Consider the following 19,976-nt stretch of genomic DNA (forward strand, 5'->3'; position numbering starts at 1 on the left):
CCTCTCCCGGATAGCTAATAATTAGATTAAAAGTTCAAATAAATTAAGTGGCTAAACGTGGGCGTGAAGAGGTTTGGTCGCTCTCTTTTTCTCAGTCTCTCCATCATTCGGAGCTCACATCATTCACCGAGGGCTCTTTTTCTCGCCGTGAGCCTTTTCTTCAGTTTTTTTTTTGCCGCCTAACAGTGCAGACAAAAGGAGCGCAGACACAGTTGTAGGAAAAATTACTGCTTTACATTTTTCCTCTCTGTCTCTCTTTCCTCTCCATTTCTTTGGCATGAAAGGAGGGAGGGATGATTTTCTATTATCCTCCCCCCCCCAAAAAAATTAAAGCATAGAGCAATGGAGAAAAGGTTCCTGTTGTTAAAATATTCTTTTTTAATCAGTGAGAAAACTTTGGTGAGAAAAAGCAGGGATGAAAAGCTGGGAGGGGGGAATAAAGTGAAAACATTCTTGTGCTGATCTTGTGCTGAGAGGGAGGAGCAGGCTCGGGGCCTTTGTGTGGACAACTAAAACAGCTTTTGTCACAGGGTCGCTCAATAAAAGGCAAAGAGAATATGTGTGAAAACGGCGCACACAGGGCCGAGGAGCGCCGAAAAAACCAGGCGGGCAGAGCTTTTTACTAAAGCTCATCTCCGGTGCCGCTGATTTACGTACGGCGAAGCCTGATTGGCATTGGGTCGCTTAAAACCAGCTCTGGTGCAAATTCTAGCGTTCACCACGCAACTCAACTGACACCGCTTAAGACGTGTGCTTCTTTGGTGCGGTTTGATTCACTTGAGTACGGCCCAAAGACAGGGACTAGCGCTGAAATGTGAGCAACAAGCGTATAGAAATGTCAATGAGAAAACGATCCCTACCGCTGTGTGTGAGAAAACGGCGCTTTTTAAAATTATATTCTACAAGTTGTCTCTGAAACCTAACCTCGTAAAAAAAGCTAAATAAAAAAAGAAACTACATATTCCAACCAGCAGACAGCATTTTGGTTTGGAATATTTCAGTTAATATGTCAATCAAGGTCTTTTCTTTCTTACTTATGCATATTTTCTTTACTGTGTAGCCTTTAATTCCATGCAAAAACCACTAGTGTGATTGCTAAGCAAACCACATCGCCAAGAGTACCGGTGTACCAAACCACAAGTGGGAACACAGCCCGAGTCTGTTTTTAGCACATCAAACTTCTCTTAACCACCCCTCTGTGAGATCCGTGCGATAAGAGGCGCTAGTGTCTCTGTGCCCATTGATGTCCATGTTCTTTAGCCCCCACTAGGGGATGAAGGGACATCTGTGCCATTTGCCCCAGGCTGGGATGTTCTTCGCCATTTTCTCTTTGCGCAAACATGTGACACTTTCCACTATTCAGGCAACATTATCTAATGGGGAGTCACTGTGCGGACCCCCTCAAGGCAGCCGCGTATTAGAGCGACTTCCGGCTTGTGCTTGTGCCCCAGAGCCAAAACATGGCAGGTTCAGAGCGAGCAAGGTTGAGGCTGAGTCTGGGTGGTCAGCAGTGATAAAGTGCCGAAGTGGGGGTAAGAGGGGACTTTTGGGGAGGGGTGGGTCATCGACGGAGCACTAGCCCTGCGGTGACAACGGCCAAAGTTAAATAGCAGAGTGGCTGACAGGGTGGACAACACTAATGATTTTTACTAATAGTGTGGTCCCATTGGGGGTTTAAAGCCTTCTATGCTGTAGTACAATTCACTTCATTATGCACACTTGCAAAATATAATGTGATAAAGCTGCGTCAAAAAATTCTAACTTTTAGAAGAATGCCCAGTTTTGGGTGACCATGATTAGTTGTTATAGACCTATGAACAAGCAATGAATAGTTGTAGATGACTGTTTGATACTATACGAGTGGCGGCTGCTGGTCTTTCAACGAGGGGAAGCTCATTTTGAGTTACTCTCTAAACCAGGGGTGCCCATTACGTCGATCGCGATCGACTGGTCGATCTCGGAGGGTGTGTCAGTCGATCTCAAGCCAGGCATTAAAAAATAGACATAAAAATTAGCAATCATCAATCATACCAAGACTTCACTTTCGACAGTTGTTTGACATTCTCGGCACCCGAGGATCTTGTGAGATGACGCTGGCTGCTGCGAGCTCATATTTAAGAAAAAAATCACTAACACGGCGGACGCAGAGAAACACATTTTATTTCTAGAGACTCCGTACCTACTGTCAAAACTCTAAAGACCGACTGCACAGTTCCTGTCTTCACCATAAAAGACCTGTTTCATCCTGCCTGTGCTAACAAAATAAGAGTCTCAGAAAGCTAGCGTGCACAAGCTAGCAAGCTACGGAGTTTGATGCCAATGTATTTCTCCCCCGCCCTCAGCGACCGCTTTCTCACTTGCTTGCCCACCCGCACACTCACTGACGTCACTCACCTGCTGCCAGACATTAAAGGGCCACACACATATGTTACTCTCATAACAAAGTGTTTAAAAACGAGTATGCAAGTTGGACAAATGAGATGCCAAATCCAACCACTTTCATGTGGTATTGGACAGAAAGGAGGACTTTTTTTTTCCTCCATTTGAAAATGCGGACGTTATCAGCACCACTGTCTAATTCCAATCAATGCAAGTCATCAGAATCAAATACACCAACTTATATTCTTGTCTTCATGAAAGAAAGGAATCTATGTGTGTTAAACATGCTTGTATTATCATTAAACACCATTAACTTGTTAACAAAAATGTCTCTTTCATAAATAAATAAATATAAATTATAAATAGGAATGAGGTAGATCTCCTCGACTTGGTCAGTTGAAAAGTAGCTCGCCTGCAGAAAAAGTGTGAGCACCCCTGCTCTAAACAGTCTTAAATAACAGCAGAAAAAGACACTACTGTGGATTTGCCGTTTTTAACACAGAAAAAGTCACAAAGAGGATTATAAGGCTACGTTTACACTGCACAGCAAACGAGATTTCTTTGCCCTCAAGTGATACAGATCGGGTATTTCTTCGCCAGTTCAACCGCTCCGAAGTGTTTCAAATCTGATATTTTCACATCAGATTCGGACCACATGAAGATGTAGTCAGAATCCCATTGAAATCTGATCTTTTTAAATGTGACCGGTTTGTGACTTGTATGTCATCTTCAGACAAGCTACGTCATTCGTGTGCGTATACATACATACATACATACATATATATCCATCCATCCATTTTCTACCGCTTATTCCCTTTTGGGGTCGCGGGATACATATATATATATAACTAAATTTGTTTATATATATATATATATATATATATATATATATATTCGATTCAATATCGATTTTTGGGGTCACGATTCGATAATATATCGATTTTTTCCGATTCAAAAGGATTCGCGATTCAAAAACGATATTTTTCCGATTCAAAATGATTCTGTATTCATTCAATACATAGGAATTCAGCAGGATCTACCCCAGTCTGCTGACATGCAAGCAGAGTAGTAGATTTAAAAAAAAAAAAAAAGGTTTTATAATTGTAAAGGACAATGTTTTATCAACAGACTGCAATAACGTAAATTTGTTTTAACTATTAAACGAACCAAAAATATGACTTGTTTTATCTTTGTGAAAACATTGGACACAGTGTGTTGTCAAGCTTATGAGATGCGATGCAAGTGTAAGCCACTGTGACACTATTCTTTTTCTTATTTTTATAAATGTCTAATGATAATGTCAATGAGGGATTTTTAATCACTGCTATGCTGAAATTATAACTAATATTAATACTGTTGTTGATAATATTAATTTTTGTTTCACTACTTTTGGTTTGTTCCGTGTCGTGTTTGTGTCTCCTCTCAATTGCTCTTTTATTGCAGTTCTGGGTGTTGCTGGGTCAGGTTTGGTTTTGGAATTGGATTGCATTGTTATGGTATTGCTGTGTAGTGGTTTGTTGGATTGATTAAAAAAAATTAAAAATATTTTTTTTTAAAAATGAGAATTGATTCTGAATCGCACAACGTATTTGAATCGATTTTTTCCCACACCCCTAATTATATATATATATACACACACACATATTTATATGTATATAGAGTACAGGTCAAAAGTTTGGAGACACCTTCTCATTCAATGTTTTTTTTTTCTTTTCATGACTATTGTAGATTGTCTCTGAAGGCATCAAAACTACGCATGAACACATGTGGAGTTACGAACTTAACAAAAAAAGGAAATAACTGAAAACATGTTTTTTTTATTCTAGTTTCTTCTAAATAGCCACCCTTTGCTCTGATTACCGTTTTGCACAATCTTGGCATTCTCCCGCTGAGCTTCAAGAGGTAGTCACTTGAAATGGTTTTCACTTCACAGGTGTCATAGTTTTGAGGCCTTCAGTGACAATCTAAAATGTACATACAGTAGTCATGAAAATAAAGAAAACGCATTGAAATGAAAAAGTGTGTCCAAACTTTTGGCCTGTACTGTATATGCTATATATCTTTCTAACAAATGGCGATTGTTGAAGGACCGGAAAGAATGTGTACGGCGTGGTGTATATGTGTTACATACATAGTAGTAGTAGCAACTTCCTTCTTCTTTTACAGAATCTGGTCAACTTAAATTGTTTTCACTTTATCAAACTATCCATGCAAGTACCGTTGAGGCCAATGTGGAGATACATTGGGGCCTGTCCACATCTATACTGGAGTCTGACAAAGATCACATTTCACTTGTAATCAACAGTCAGATTGAAAAAAATCAGATTTAAAAAAAAATCTGAATTGAACTTTTTGAAAAATCCTTGAAAAAATTGTTGCGGAGCAGTTAAATGAACACTTAGCGTCTAACAATCTATGTGAAACCTTTCAATCCGGTTTCAGAGCAAATCACTCCACGGAGACAGCCCTCGCAAAAATTACTAATGATCTATTGCTAACGATGGATTCTGATGCGTCATCTATGTTGCTGCTCCTCGATCTTAGCGCTGCTTTCGATACCGTCGATCATAATATTTTATTAGAACGTATCAAAACACGAATTGGTATGTCAGACTTAGCCCTGTCTTGGTTTAACTCTTATCTTACTGATAGGATGCAGTGTGTCTCCCATAACAATGTGACCTCGGACTACGTTAAGGTAACGTGTGGAGTTCCCCAGGGTTCGGTCCTTGGCCCTGCACTCTTCAGCATCTACATGCTGCCGCTAGGTGACATTATACGCAAATACGGTGTTAGCTTTCACTGTTATGCTGATGACACCCAACTCTACGCTGTGAACGGGACTCTCGCTGCTGTGTTGGATCCGCTTTGGACTGGACTCTCGTGACTGTGTTGGATCCATTGTGGATTGAACTTTCACAGTATCATGTTAGACCCGCTCGACATCCATTGCTTTCCTCCTCTCTAAGGTTCTCATAGTCATTATTGTCACCGACGTCCCACTGGGTCATTATTGTCACCGATGTCCCACTGGGTGTGAGTTTTCCTTGCCCTTATGTGGGCCTACCGAGGATGTCGTGGTGGTTTGTGCAGCCCTTTGAGACACTAGTGATTTAGGGCTATATAAGTAAACATTGATTGATTGATTGAACTTGGAAGCATTTACTACTTCGTTGGCTAGAAGACTCATTGTGCTAAATTGGAAGGCTACAGAGCCCCCCTGCCACACCCGCTGGATTAGAGACATTCTTTATTTACTTAAATTAAAGAAAATTAGGCTGACATTAAACAGATGTGTGAATCTTCAGGAAAATGGGGTGGATTCCTTAATTATGTAAAAGGGACTGATCTCAAATTTAATCCCGATTTGCCTTCCGCTCACGTGCAGCTGGGATAGGCTCCAGCCACCCCACGACCCCATTAGGGACACATGGCCAAAAAAGGATGGATGGATGAAAAGTAATTGAAAAAGTAGATAATAGATGAGCCTTTTGACTGTTTTTGTGTATTGTTGCACCGTGTTGGGGACATTCAGGTGTGCAGATGACTTTATGTCGCTTCTGGTAAAAATGTGCCTGCACTGAAGCACTGTTGCATTCATTTTTTTTTGTTTTTGTTTTATTTTCTAAATAATTTTTGTGGGTTACTTGTTTGGGGGAGAGACTAACATCACATTTGAAGTGTGTTTATTGTATTTCCGTACTGTATATGTCAAAAATACAATAAACAAATGTTTAATAATAATAATAAAACAATAATCAAGTTTGATCCACTTTGGCCTGCAGTGTAAACATAGTTCATAAATCTCCAGGTCAACTCAAAACCAAGGAATAAACTTCCGAAATGCTCTGTCGGTGGTTTATTGTTCAAGATTGCATATTTGCTCATTTCAGACTGATCTTCCAATCATTATAGGGAAGCCCAACTTCATGGAACACCTGAAACGCCAGGTGTTTCATGGGCGGGACAAAAGCAACCATTTAACCAATGATTGTTAGAGGTGGGAATTTTTGAGCACCTCACGATTCCATTACGATTAGGATTCAGGAGCTACGATTCGATTAACAATTGATTATTGATGCATCGTTATTTTATGTATATTGATACGCCATATAGGGTGCGCCATAAATTATGACACCTTATAGCAGGGGTGTCCAAACTTTTTCCACTGAGGGCCGCACACTGAAAAATCAAAGCAAGCGGGGGCCATTTTCATAATTTTTATTTTAAAAACCAATACAATATATGTATAAAAAATATACATTTAGACCTCCACTCAGTTATGATCCCGGGGACCCCCAAGGGTTTTGGTCCAAAAAAATATTAAAAATGTGTCATTATTCAGTATTATTATTTTTATTATTATTCAAGTTTTAAATCTCCAGATCAACATTAGGGGAAAAAAGTGGAAAAAACACAAAATATGCAATATTTTCACCCAATAACTTTTTAGGTGTGATATTTGAGATTATATAATAATTGGAGCCTTAATTTTGGATTTTGATTCATTATTAATTTTTGAGCAATGACACTTAAAAACAAATCACACTAAAATATTTGGGGATCCAAAAGTGTACTACTCATTAAAGTGTTAAAAATAAATAATAAATTTTTTTTTCTGTTTACTTTCAGCACAATAATCTCGAAATAAACTTCAGATTCATCCGTTAATTTTAAGTTTTATTGTTGTTTACGTTTGTTTGTTTTAGGCCCTTCTTAAAAAAAAACAGCTCCGTTTTTTTATTTGGCAAAGCACAAAATATCCCCCAAAAATATCTCAAAGTGGAAAATTTAATGTGACGTAATCAAAGCCTTGAATAGGTCAATAATTCAAAATGACATTGATTTTGATTTACTATTATTTTTTAAAGAAAGAAACAGCCTGCATGGCAGCTTTGTGTTATAAGAGTAAGCATTTCTTGTTACATTTCACCTGTTTGCTCTTTTATACCACTTTTTATGTTTTTAATTTTTTTCAATTGTATTCTTAAAATGTGCCGTGGGGCCGTTAAAAAATGATCCACGGGCCGCAAATGGCCTCCAGGCCGCACTTTGGACACCCCTGCCTTATAGGGACTGTCAAAGGAAAACAGTCTGAAAAAACACAGGTTGTTCAAAGATGATTTAGGCATGGTGAAAGCGAGTTTTTTTTCCTGTCACTCAGGGAAGAATTTCATCGTAATTCATCAAAACTGCAGAAAGAGAGCAATTATCATCTTTGTAAAGGCAATTTTTTTGGGCTGGATGCCAGACTACACAAGTGGCTTCTATAAAAGTATGTTATATCAGTACAATGTCAACATGCAGCACACAAACCGTTCTTAAACTCCAGCTCCAGTACATCAGGGGTGGAGGGAGAATCTTCCGGGTTCTTGGTCATGAGATAGAGGTCAGCTGGAGCGTGGTTCTGGAAAACAAAACCAAAAAGTCACTTACACAATCTTTTTTGTCCAACCTCATCACAGAAAATAAGTGACGGGCTGAAGAAAAGAGAGGATGAGGCGTGAAAAAGTTGAGTGGAATGAGGACAAGAAAATAATCAATGTTTCATTTTTTTTTTCCTCTCCCCACTTCAGCACAGACGAGAAAGAAATTAATCATACCTGCAATGACAATGAAAGGTAGATAATAGGTGAGCAATTGAGTGGATAGTATGAAGTAATTTAAGTAATGAGACACACCCCTCGATCAATAAATTCATCAAGTTCAAGTTGACTCATTCGCTTTTGATTTTTCATCTTTCCGTGATCTTTTTGACCTTGTAGGAACAATTTAGGAATGGCTTTATTCTGCTTCCCAGCGCACAAAGCAAGGTGGATAAATGTGATTTGAGCTCACGAATATACTTCTGTGTGAATGGACAGAAACACATTTTGAGAGTGGTGATTTAAAATATATATTTGTGTTTGTCTGCATCGTTTTTGTCTCTTGACATTTTTCCCCACTGTCAATTTTCTGCCTTTTACTTTCAAAACACACACCTAAAATGCACTGACTGGCTGACAGATATTTGTTTTTCCTAGTTGTCTGAGTCACACTTGCGTGGCGGCGGTCTGACGAGCGTGCCAGCCATGCGTGCCTCCCGCCAACAATTACACAGTGATGGGATGAGGCGAGGGCCGATGCAGTGTACCCCCCTCCCAAAGCTCTGGCAAATTGCAGGGGTGCTATGCAAAATAACTACTGAGTGCATTTAAATGGAAAGCTTTACCAGACACGGAATCATCATACAATAACTAATCGGCCCGTCAGTGAGGTGAAAACGAGCGAATGTGCAAAATCTCTTTCCATTCCTTTTAACTTAACACCAAAATTGACTGCGTCCCTCTCTGGCATTTTCTGCCTCAGTACCCTGAAAGATGCCAAATGAGAGTGAACAGGAGAGGGGAGAAGGACTAACCTAAACATCCCTTTGATGGGCTGCACTTTAAACACCGGCAAGTGATTAACAGTGGAAGAATCGCACAGCCAGATTAACCATTAACAGAGTCTAACTGGATATGTTCTGTTTTTTTGGGAGGTTTTTTCAAAATGTTTTGGAAGGGTTGTATGAATTAAGGTACATAAAATGAGAAATTTCAAACTACTGTTTCCTATTCAAAGCATGCAGCAAAATGTCTCACTTTTTACCAAATAATGTTACCTCAATGATACAGTAAGTTAGTGCTTCTATTGATATTGACTTATGAGCTTTAATGTTTTGCATGTAAACACACTGGTCTTTGTAATGTGTATTGGGTATATTTTCTTAAAATATAACAATTTGACCTATTATTAAATTAATGGTTGTTGTTTTTTTATCCTACTTTAAGTGAAATTGGCTGTGTTATATGAATACTGTAAATGTACAATAATTGACACATTCGAAATTTATAAAAGTTATTTTTTTCATATTACATTCATCCTAACAAACTAATACAAACCTTTGTGTTCAGATTTCAGTTTTGACTACTGGCCTTTATTTCCTTAATTAAATTTTTATCTACTGTTGCTCATTCAAAGCATGCAACAAAAACGTTTACCAATTAATGTAAGGGAACCCTTCAATTAAATTGAATACATGTTCATTAATGTTGGCGGGTGATATATATGTAAAATAAATAAATCAATTATGTGATTTCCAAAATGCTTTTATGTGAACACACTTGATTTTGTTGGGTGCGTTAAGCATGTTTTCTTTTTCTAAATATTACAACATTACGTTTATTTTACTTTAGTACATTTTTTTCCTGAAAATATTATTACTTTATGCCAGTAAAATAATGTATTTTCTATATTAATATTACAAATTCATTCTCACAAATTAATGTATTTTTCTGAATAAAAAATATGACTTTATTCTGGTGGAATTGGCTGAGTTGTATGAAGAGCTCTCTCCACAACTCTAAAAGCCCGATGAAAGCTGCTTCATGTGTGCGAGTATACTGCATTTGCGTGTCTACACGGTCATGTTGCCGTGTGTATGTGTGGTGGTTGTGTTTGTGTAAGTAAGTGGGTATATGTGTGTGCGTGAATAGGAATTATCTCCATCTGAATGTGCAATACCTACTCACTGTTATTTAATTTCTAATGGACCCTATACGAAGCCCCTTCCCCATTTCGATAACTATGATGTCTTTGTATTTGACAATTTCAATGTGCACTTGACACTTCACGCTTTTTAAGACCTGCACTTATGTGTCCTTGCTGGCTAATTCTGTTGTACAGGCAACTGTTCAATGACAATAAAGGTCTTGAATCTTGAATAAATTTATAAACGCCATTGGAAACCACTGAACATTTTAGTTTTATCGTACACATATCCTAACAAACATTTATGGTAAGATTTCAGTTTTGATACTGGCCTTTATTTTTATTTTTTATATCTATTGTTTCCCATTCAAAGCATGCAGCAAATTTCCACGCCTTATACAGACTAATGCAGTGGTTCTCAAATGGGGGTACGCATACCCATGGGGTTACTTGAACGTATGCCAAGGGGTATGTGACATTTTTCAAAAATATTCTAAAAATAGCAACAATTCAAAAATCCTTTACAAATATAATATCGATGTTAAAGATTTCTTTTTTTGTGAAGAAATGTTTAGAATTAAGTTAATAAATCCAGATATTACAATCCCCAAAGAGGGCACTTTAAGTTGATGATTACTTCTATGTGTAGAAATCTTTATTTATAATTGAATCACTTGTTTATTTTTCAACAGGTTTTTAGTTATTTTTATATCTTTTTTTCCAAATAGTTCAAGAAAGACCACTACAAATGAGCAATATTTTGCACTGTTATACAATTTAATAAATCAGAAACTGATGACATAGTGCTTTATTTTACTTCTTTATCTCTTTTTTTCAACCAAAAATGCTTTGCTCTGATTAGGGGGTACTTGAATTAAAAAAATGTTCACAGGGGGTACATCACTGAAAAAACGTTGACAACCACTGGACTAATTAATGCATAGCTCATGGTGTGTGTGTAAAAAAATTGTTTTTTTAGGGTTGCCAAAAATAACGAGTTACTCGTGTAATTAACCACAAAAAATATTGTATTTATCATCACACGGATTGATCATGCAATTCATCTGACCATAAATGCTCCTTCACCTTAACTGCGGATGGATACCTGAAAGGCGGCGCTGGTTGTTATACGATCAGTGTTGAGGTCAATGCATACATCAGTAAAAAGATGGGTGAAGAGACTCCAACTCAAAGCTGGGCAAATATTTTGACACGGGGGCCACATTGAGAGAAAAACAATGTGTCTCGGTGGCCAAAGTGTATGTGTGTATAAATGATATGTACACATTTAGCTGTAAAAACCTGGGTCTCTTTTTTTCAGGAACATTAATACCAAAAGTCACAATGTCCGAGTTCTAAAAACGTTACGACAGACCACCTCAAAAAACACGGAATAGAATTTTACAGTTTTTTACTGAATAGGACACCCAAAATGTACATGAAAATAAAGTGGGATTTACAATATTAACTGTGAACGATAAAACACTGAATATTAACAACATTTGAACATCACTCTTTTGCTTCTCGATAGTTGTGTATCCTTTACAATCAAGCACAACACAACAAAAATGTCAAAAATAGCTAAATGTGAAGGCAAAGTGTAATAAACACCTACAATATGATATATTATCACGTAAAAATGTGCTACGGCATCTGTTTGACACAAGCGCTTCGGACTGGCGGCTCGGAAAACAAACCCCGCCCACTCTGGTTTGTGCCTCGTCTGAGATTACCGTAATAACTCATATAACACTCAAAAGCGCAGATTTCAGCCATGGAAATACTTTCAAAAGTTCGAGACTTACGCTCATTTAAAAACAGCACTGCACATCATAATGGCAGCGACAGTTTTAATGTTAAAGGTCTAAAAAAAATGTTGTAGAACGTCCAAAGGGCCGGATCGTATTGAAAAACATAACGACCCGCATGTGGCCCAAGGGCCGTATTTTGCCCAGGTTTGCTCCAACTGGTGTGCTTACTGGCTAATTCCACCTCAAAATAAAGCCCAACAGGACTTAAAATAAAATTGTTATCAAAATTCAAACGAATAAATTATGTGCATTCAAGTAAAACATTTAAACATTTTTCCCGTACGACACTCTTATGCACAATTTTTTTTTTAATAACCTGTGATTAATTATTATTCATTCAAATTTTTCAAAATAATCATTTGACAGCACTCGTGTTATACTTTAGCTTTGATTTATCATGTAAATAAAGGGTAAAAACTTACTTTATTACATATGTATGTTTTAGGGTGAAATAGTTTTAAATGTTGACTCTTTGAAGTGTAAAAAAATTAATACATATGATATTTTTACAGCAGTTTCTGTCGTTAAGACCAAATGTATGAGTGAATTTTAATCACCCCTTAATGGTAAAGCTTGTGGGAAGTGGTTTCTGCTAAAAAGAAAGGGAAAAAAAACAACTGGAATATTAAAATTCATGCATTCTACAAAACTTATGGGTCGTTGGATAGAAAAAGAAAAAAAAGTGAGGGAATAGGCTTGTTTCCAGTGTTTGAAGATCAATGCATTTCAATTGAAACCCCCTGCAGGTGGAACTGTCCCAAAGCCGTGGCCCAGAGAGAGAGTGGAGGGTGGGTGGAAAGGTAGAGATAGAGGAGGTGGGAGTGGGGGGGGGGCAGGAGAGTATTGGTGGCAAATGGTGCGTGAAGCACACCATCATGTAGCACAGAGAAACTCCTTTGGCAGTCTCTGCCTCGGCCATATTGTTGTGCTAAACGCGGCCCATAGAGCCTGACGCATGAACTTAAAGCAAGTAAATTTCTATCTTTCCACATATTACTTGCCTCATTGGTTTTCAATCGAAGCCAACAGGGCCTAAAGAGGCAGAGGTGGCAGGGAGGGAAGGGAGAAGAGGGGAAAAAGGGGACCACGGTGAAAAAACATCCTTGGCGCAATGGGTCGGAAATGACGCTTAAATCACCGCGTTTCAAGTCTCGCTTTAAAATGCAAACATGGCAGACTGGGACAAAAATACCACAATGTGCTGGGGAAATGTTGTCGCGTTTCACCCTAAAAGACTTTGGCGGTATGTTCAATAAACACTATGGAAGTTTGCTTTCTTGGGAGAAAAAAAAGTTTGAATACCCGTGGTCGAGGTGTACTTGTCCAGAGTGTCGACAGCTACCAGGTTCTACGAAAGCTGCGAAATGTCTGCAGTAATGTCTTGACCCAAATATAAGTTAACTCGTCTTTTTCAATACCCATTTTTGGAAAAAGACTGAAGACAAAATTGGTGTGATTTTTAATTGTGTCAATATCAGTAATATTGTTATATGTATTGGCTTCTAGACAGCGTTATTTGAAAATTAGCGACATAAGTCATCCACTCATCCATTGAGACTAGAGATGTCCGACAATGTTTTTTTTTTTGCCGTTATCCGATATTCCGATATTGTCGAACTCTTAATTACCGATTCTGATATCAACTGATACCGATACATACAGGCGTGGAATTAACACATTATTATGATTAAATTTGTTGAGATGCCCCGCTGGATGCATTAAACAATGTAACAAGGTTTTCCCAAAAAAATCAACTCAAGTTATAGAAAAAAATGCCGACATGGCACTGCCATATTTATTATTAAAGTCACAAAGTGCATTATTTTTTTTAACATGCCTCAGAACAGCAGCTTGGAATTTGGGACATGCTCTCCCTAAGAGAGCATGAGGAGGTTGAGGTGGGCGGGGTTGGAGGGGGCGGGTAAAGGGTAGCAGGGGGATGTATATTGTAGCGTCCCGGAAGAGTTAGTGCTGCAAGGGTTTCTGGGTATTTGTTCTGTTGTGTTTATGTTGTGTTACGGTGGGGATGTTCTTCCGAAATGTGTTTGTCATTCTGGTTTGGTGTGGGTTTACAGTGTGGCGCATACTTGTAACAGTGTTAAAGTTGTTTATACGGCCACCCTCAGTGTGACCTGTATGGCTGTTGACCAAGTATGCTTTGTATTCACTTGTGTGTGTGAAAAGTCATAGATATTATGTGACTGGGCCGGCACGCAAAGGCAGTGCCTTTAAGGCACGCCCCTTATATTATTGTCTGGGTGGAAACCGGGAGAATGGTTGCCCCGGGAGATTTTCGGGAGGGCTACTGAAATTCGGGAGTCTCCCGGGAAAATCGGGAGGGTTGACAAGTATGACTGGGTGACGCAAATGCTCTGCACTTCTCCCTACGTCCATGTACCGCTCCGTACAGGAGCGTTTTAAAAAGTCATAAATTGTACTTTTTGAAACAGATACCGATAATTTCCGATATTACATTTTAAAGCATTTTTCGGCCGATAATATTGGAAGTCCGATATTATCGTACTTCTCTAATTGAGAAACCTTTTTTTTGACTGTGTCACTGCTGCGAGTGACAGGATGAAAGGCTCAAACTCTTTCGGAGGAGAGGTCATACAGCACCACCTGTTTTCATGTTTGGACTGACCAATGGGAGTAAAGTGAGTTTTCCCAGTGGGCTGATCAATTACGGGCCGACGATGGACAGACATTTGTAATTTATCAATTTTATTTTTAGCTGCACCTTGCATGGGTAACTAAGGTAATTCTCTGGGGGCAGCCTAGGGGTGTTACGCAATTGAAGCTTCTTTGCTTAATGACCAGGCGGATTTATTTACTCAAAGCAGCTGAAACTGACAAGGCAGGAGAGCGTTTGTTTTTGGCACACATGCAGCTCTCCTTCTGCAAAACAGATTTCAAAATAAAACACCATGTGACAGGAAATAGGGTATTGTATTTTCAAATAATTATGTATATCCTACTTTAATGTACACCCAAAAATGTGTTTCCTGCCTTTTTAATGCTCTGACTGTCAATACGGTGAGTTTCAAAAAGTCCAGGACAAAATTTGTCCCAGTCTGCCAGTTTTGGTTCCTGCGTATAATTCTCTGAACCTCAAATTAAAAACTTTTTTTTGATATTCCCACTTTTTCAAGAGGAAAGGTCTTATATTAAGGTCAATGCAGAATAGTTTCAATTCATGACAATTACCTATAAATAGATGAAAAACTAAACTTTTTAATAATTTATTGATTATACCATTCTATTTATTTTTAGGATGTTTGTAGACGTGTTTTGTTTTTTTTAACGGGATCAAAAATGTGTCATAAAATAAACCACGTCAGTAGTACTGTGGTACCTCATCTTGCGAGTGTCCCAACTTAAGAAGGTTTTGAGATATAAGAACTGTCTCTCGGCTGATTGTTTTGTTTTGAATTATAAGCAAAAATTTGAGTTACAAGCACCTGATATAAGTTAGTGTAGCAAATACCACAGTAAACCCCGTAAGAGCCGACCAAAAGATCCGGTTTAATGCACTTAAAGCTCAACAAAACTGTTTTCCAAGCATGAGAATTTAATTAAAAACAAAATTGTCAAAAACATAGATAGATAGATAGTACTTTATTCCTTCAGGAGAGTTCCTTCAGGAAAATTAAAAACATGACAGACCAAGCAATACCATCTTATCTACTACTACTCTTTATTTTATGCTTCCTTTTTTTGCAGCGGCTGTTACATGTACTGTAATATTGTACATGGTAATTGGGATTTTTTTATATATTGTATATATTATATAAAAATATAATATAATAATATTATATACTATGTAAATATTACATATAGGTTATATTTTCCATTGCTACGAAGGTACATTTTTAATCTACTTTATACCTTTTGTTTACGCCCACTTTTTGTGCCTGTGTGTGCATTATCCTTTCCATCCTTATCCTTTCCAACCTTTGTAACTGTGCTGTGTGGAGAAATTTCCCTTGTGGATCATAAACGTTTGTCTAAGTTTAATTTATTTAAATTGCAAATTATTACACTGCAAAAAATCAGTGTTCAAGAGGAAGAAAAAATACAAAAATTAGTGGTATTTTATTTGAACTAAGCAAAATTATCTGCCAATAGAAGAAGAAAATTTGACTTGTCAAGACTTTCCAAAACAAGTAAAATTAGCTAAACTCAATTAACCCAAAAATACCTTAAAATAAGTATATTCTCACTAATAGCAAGTGCACTTTTCTTGGTATAAAAAAAATAAGACCTTTTATTAAGTATATGCTAGTGCCATTATCTTGACATAATGATATGCGCTCGGCATCATGATTTTTTTTTTTATGCTTGAAGTAGGAAATTATTACTTTAAAAAAGTAGTTTAATAGTTTTGAGTGTTAATGACACAGCTTTGCAACGGTTTATATTCTAGTTTCAAGCATGTTTTACTCAATATAGGTCATAAAATCTCAGGAACAAGCTGTACAATCGTACTGAGATCATTTAGGACCAAAACCCTTAAAAAAAGTGAAACACTAACATAAAATCTGCTTAGTGAGAATAATTATCTTATTAGACAGAAAAAAAGCAAATATCACCCTTATTTGAGATATTTAATCTTTCTTAGCTTTCAGTTTATGCAGTGTAGAGACTGTTAAGAGCTCCATCACGTAGCAAATCAAGTTAGTAAGATGAGTTACTATTGTAGATACTGAGACAGCGCTCATTAACAAAACAACATGCCATTTAGGTTTGGACTGTTTTTTTTCTGTTTTTTTTTAATTGAATGACATACTAAAACAATTAAATTAGCGCTGATTGTGTAGAAACATCTTCCAAAGTCGTCTCGGGCCGTTTTGACTTGGTTTGATTACAGTGCATTGGGGAAAATGCACTAATTTGGATTCAAAATGGCCTAAAAGGGCATTCAGTCAATCAGGCAATTACCTTTGAGAGTGTTGTTTAAATAAACACAGCTAAGTATTACAGGTCATACGGCGCACGCCCCAGGCATGCAAGTGCACGGGCCAAACGTTGACCTCTTTGCTTCAAAAGCACACATTCACGTGCATACTTACACCTACAAGCACCGCTTCCTTCGCCTACAGGCAGCCTCCTTCTTTCTCTCCAGTTATCTTTGCACGCACAAAACGACTTTCCACTTCCTCGAGGTTACGCTTCCTCTATTTGCAGCGAGCGCTGGCCCATCCACTTCCCCATCACAGAGAACAAAGCGTGTCACTGATAAAGGCTGTAATTAAGAGTGAGCTGATGTTTTTAATGACTCGGGACGAGTGTCAGGCTGCCTGAGGGCGCCCCCCCACCCAGCCCTCCGACTGCTCATGTGTGGAACCGCAGCCTTGACAAGATGACCATGGTTATAGAATTCCAGTGAAGTCATTTTTATAGGCTTTATGGAAACTACTGACAACAATTTGTGGGAAGTTGAAATATCCCCGGGCGTGCGTCTTCACACAGCTCCAAGATGGGGGAGAAAGAGGTCCTAAAGGTCACAGGGCCTTTGTGCTACATGCTCCCGTGTTATCAGGAAGGAGTCTGTGTTTTAAAATCGCAGAGTAACCTGAACTCCCGCTGGCTCTTATCTACAGGAGAACATATGAGCGACCATTTGGACATTTCCTCATCTGGCTTTGGCGAGCGGCGGGAAGTAAAGTGCAGGGAGTATGGTGGTTATTGTGCCACAGGTGAGTGGAGGAGGGTGGTGCCTTTAGGGCTGTAACTTTAGGAGAGACCTGCAACAAGATGACCCCTTTCAGATGACCTTCAGGGTCAATCAGCCCTGTGCTACTTTTAAATCTATGCTTATTTCATTTAAACCTTCATTATAATACTTTAATATGTCGAATAAATAGCTCTTAAATGTTTCTATGTTGTATTGTTTACACTGATCTTTTTGGGTGTACTCACACTCAAGGAGCAATACTATAGAAAAACAGTCAGTGTACCTATTTACTATCAATACAACAGGCTGGTGCAAAAATTCCAAATTTGGAATCATAATTTAATTCATTTGAAGAGTTGGAATTTGAATGTTGAATTGGAATCACAGAAAGTGGAATTAAACTCATTATAGCCTCGAAACAGGAATCATTTGTAATTTTTAACAAAAGGTTTTGGCTTGAATACCAAAAATGCTTTACAAACACAATAAACACCAATTCCCTACCATATTAACACTTACATAAAGTAAAGCCTTTTTACAGTACAGTACTGTTCCGCCATTTCCCACATATTTAAAGTCATAATACCAGGGTTTCCCCAACATGTAATTGATCGTGGCGCACCGCCACAGTAAAATAAAAAATGCCACACCTGTTTATTTTACATGAAAACAAATTCAAGTAATATATTGTGTGAATGGAGGTACTGTTTTGGACTGTTGGCCATAATAGGTTTGAAAAACATCTCAATTATCATAAAAATGTTCGTCTATGCTCTATTTGAGGAAAAAAATTCAGGTCATGTGTATTTATGATGTACTTTCCTTAGTGTGCTTTGCTTTACAGTAACTTCATTGTGGAGAATATCAATACCTAAAGTTATTTTTTTCATCTCTAATTCAAAATACTTTTTTCACATTTGGTAAACTAAATTCCAACATTCAGGGAGGGAAGCATAAAGTGTATTCTGTGTTACACTTGAAAAATAGATGTATATAATGCCCTGATGTGGGATCTGAACCGAGGATGTCATTGTGGCTGTGCAGCCCTTTGAGACACTTGTGATTTAGGGCTATATAAATAAACATTGATTGATTGATTGATAATATATATGTATATGCATCAATGCCAATCATAAATTAATCATGACGTCATACATAGATGTCCTATTGGCCACGCCCACACGCCACATGTATAGTGGCAATCTCGGGGAAACCCTGAATACATTAAACTAAATTATCTGTTTTACAGAAGATGCTTTTATTCTTATTTTTCAATTTTCCATCCATCCATCCATCTTCTTCCGCTTATCTGCGGTTGGGTGGCGGGGGCAGCAGCCTAAGCAGGGAAGCCCAGACTTCCCTCTTCCCAGCCACTTCCTCCAGCTCCTTCCAGGGGATCCCGAGGCGTTCTAGGGCCAGCCGGGAGACATAGTTTTCCCAACGTGTCCTGGGTCTTCCCCGTGGCCTCCTACCGGTCGGACGTGCCCTAAACACCTCCCTAGGGAGACGTTTGGGTGGCATCCTGACCAGATACCCGAATCACCTCATCTGGCTCCTCTCCATGTGGAGGAGCAGCGGCTTTACTTTGAACGCCTCTCGAGTGGCAAAGCTTCTCACACTATCTCTAATGGAGAGCCCCGCCGTCCGGCGGAGGAAACTCATTTCGGCCGTTTGTACCCGTTATCTTATCCTTTCGGTCATAACCCAAAGCTCATGACCATAGGTGAGGATGGGAACGTAGATCGACCGGTAAATTGAGAGCTTTGCCTTCCGGCTCAGCTCCTTCTTCACCACAACAGATCGAAACAGCGTCCGCGTTACTGGAGACTCTGCACCGTACAGACAACATTTTCTGTAATTACAATAGGTTGAGGTTCATCAACAGTCAAATGGAACATAATCTAAAACAGGGTTTGAATCTTGCATTTGGCAGCTTTTATGTGGCTAATGGTTAAATAGATTCAATCTTGAACCCCACTAGAAAGACCACTAACTAACTAATAAAAACGGTGCAAACACAAAATGACAGCACAACATACACACATTGGGGCAACATAAAGATAAACCCAAAAGGAACTTAAAAAGTACCATTGAGTACCATTGATATTTGAGAAAACATTTGCGTTTCCATGTTAAAATTACGTAGGTATATAAAAGTGCTTTTAGGAACATAGGAAGTGCTTATAACTGTCTTTGAAAGCTGCGTGAAGGGCCTATAAAAAAATGTAAATGATTATGATAATAATATATCAAAAAATAAATATTGTGCCTGCTTTGCGGAAACAAACCATGGGGTTCTGGAACGTAACACCAGCGATAAACGAGGAAATGATTTGTAGTAGCGTGGTTAAAACGAGATTTATTTGTGTGACTCAGTCTGATCCCGACTCTACCTACTGATCGTAATTGCAATTTTACTTCCGATTTGCAACCTCAATTCAATTTCATGAACTCCAATTACAATTTCACATTCTTAATTCTAGTCTGACTTTTGCATAAGCCTGCAAAATACTCGACGACACAAATGACTACCAAGATGGCGGCGGTGGTAGTGTCATGGTCTAAGGCTGCACGGGTGCTGTGCTTCACTGGGGGGG

General features: G+C 38.3%; 1 protein-coding gene across 1 annotated transcript in view; it reads right to left on the reverse strand.

The window, feature by feature from the left end:
- ass1 (argininosuccinate synthase 1) overlaps positions 1-19,976 on the reverse strand; it is a 70,296-nt gene that overhangs the window by 30,769 nt on the left and 19,551 nt on the right. The window contains exon 9 of the mRNA XM_061876356.1: positions 7,696-7,786. Within this exon, the coding sequence (XP_061732340.1) occupies positions 7,696-7,786 (91 nt within the window). The remainder of the gene's footprint in view (positions 1-7,695; positions 7,787-19,976) is intronic.

The sequence above is a fragment of the Nerophis ophidion genome, linkage group LG17 (genome assembly GCF_033978795.1).
Source record: "Nerophis ophidion isolate RoL-2023_Sa linkage group LG17, RoL_Noph_v1.0, whole genome shotgun sequence".
Classification (NCBI taxonomy): Eukaryota; Metazoa; Chordata; class Actinopteri; order Syngnathiformes; family Syngnathidae; genus Nerophis; species Nerophis ophidion.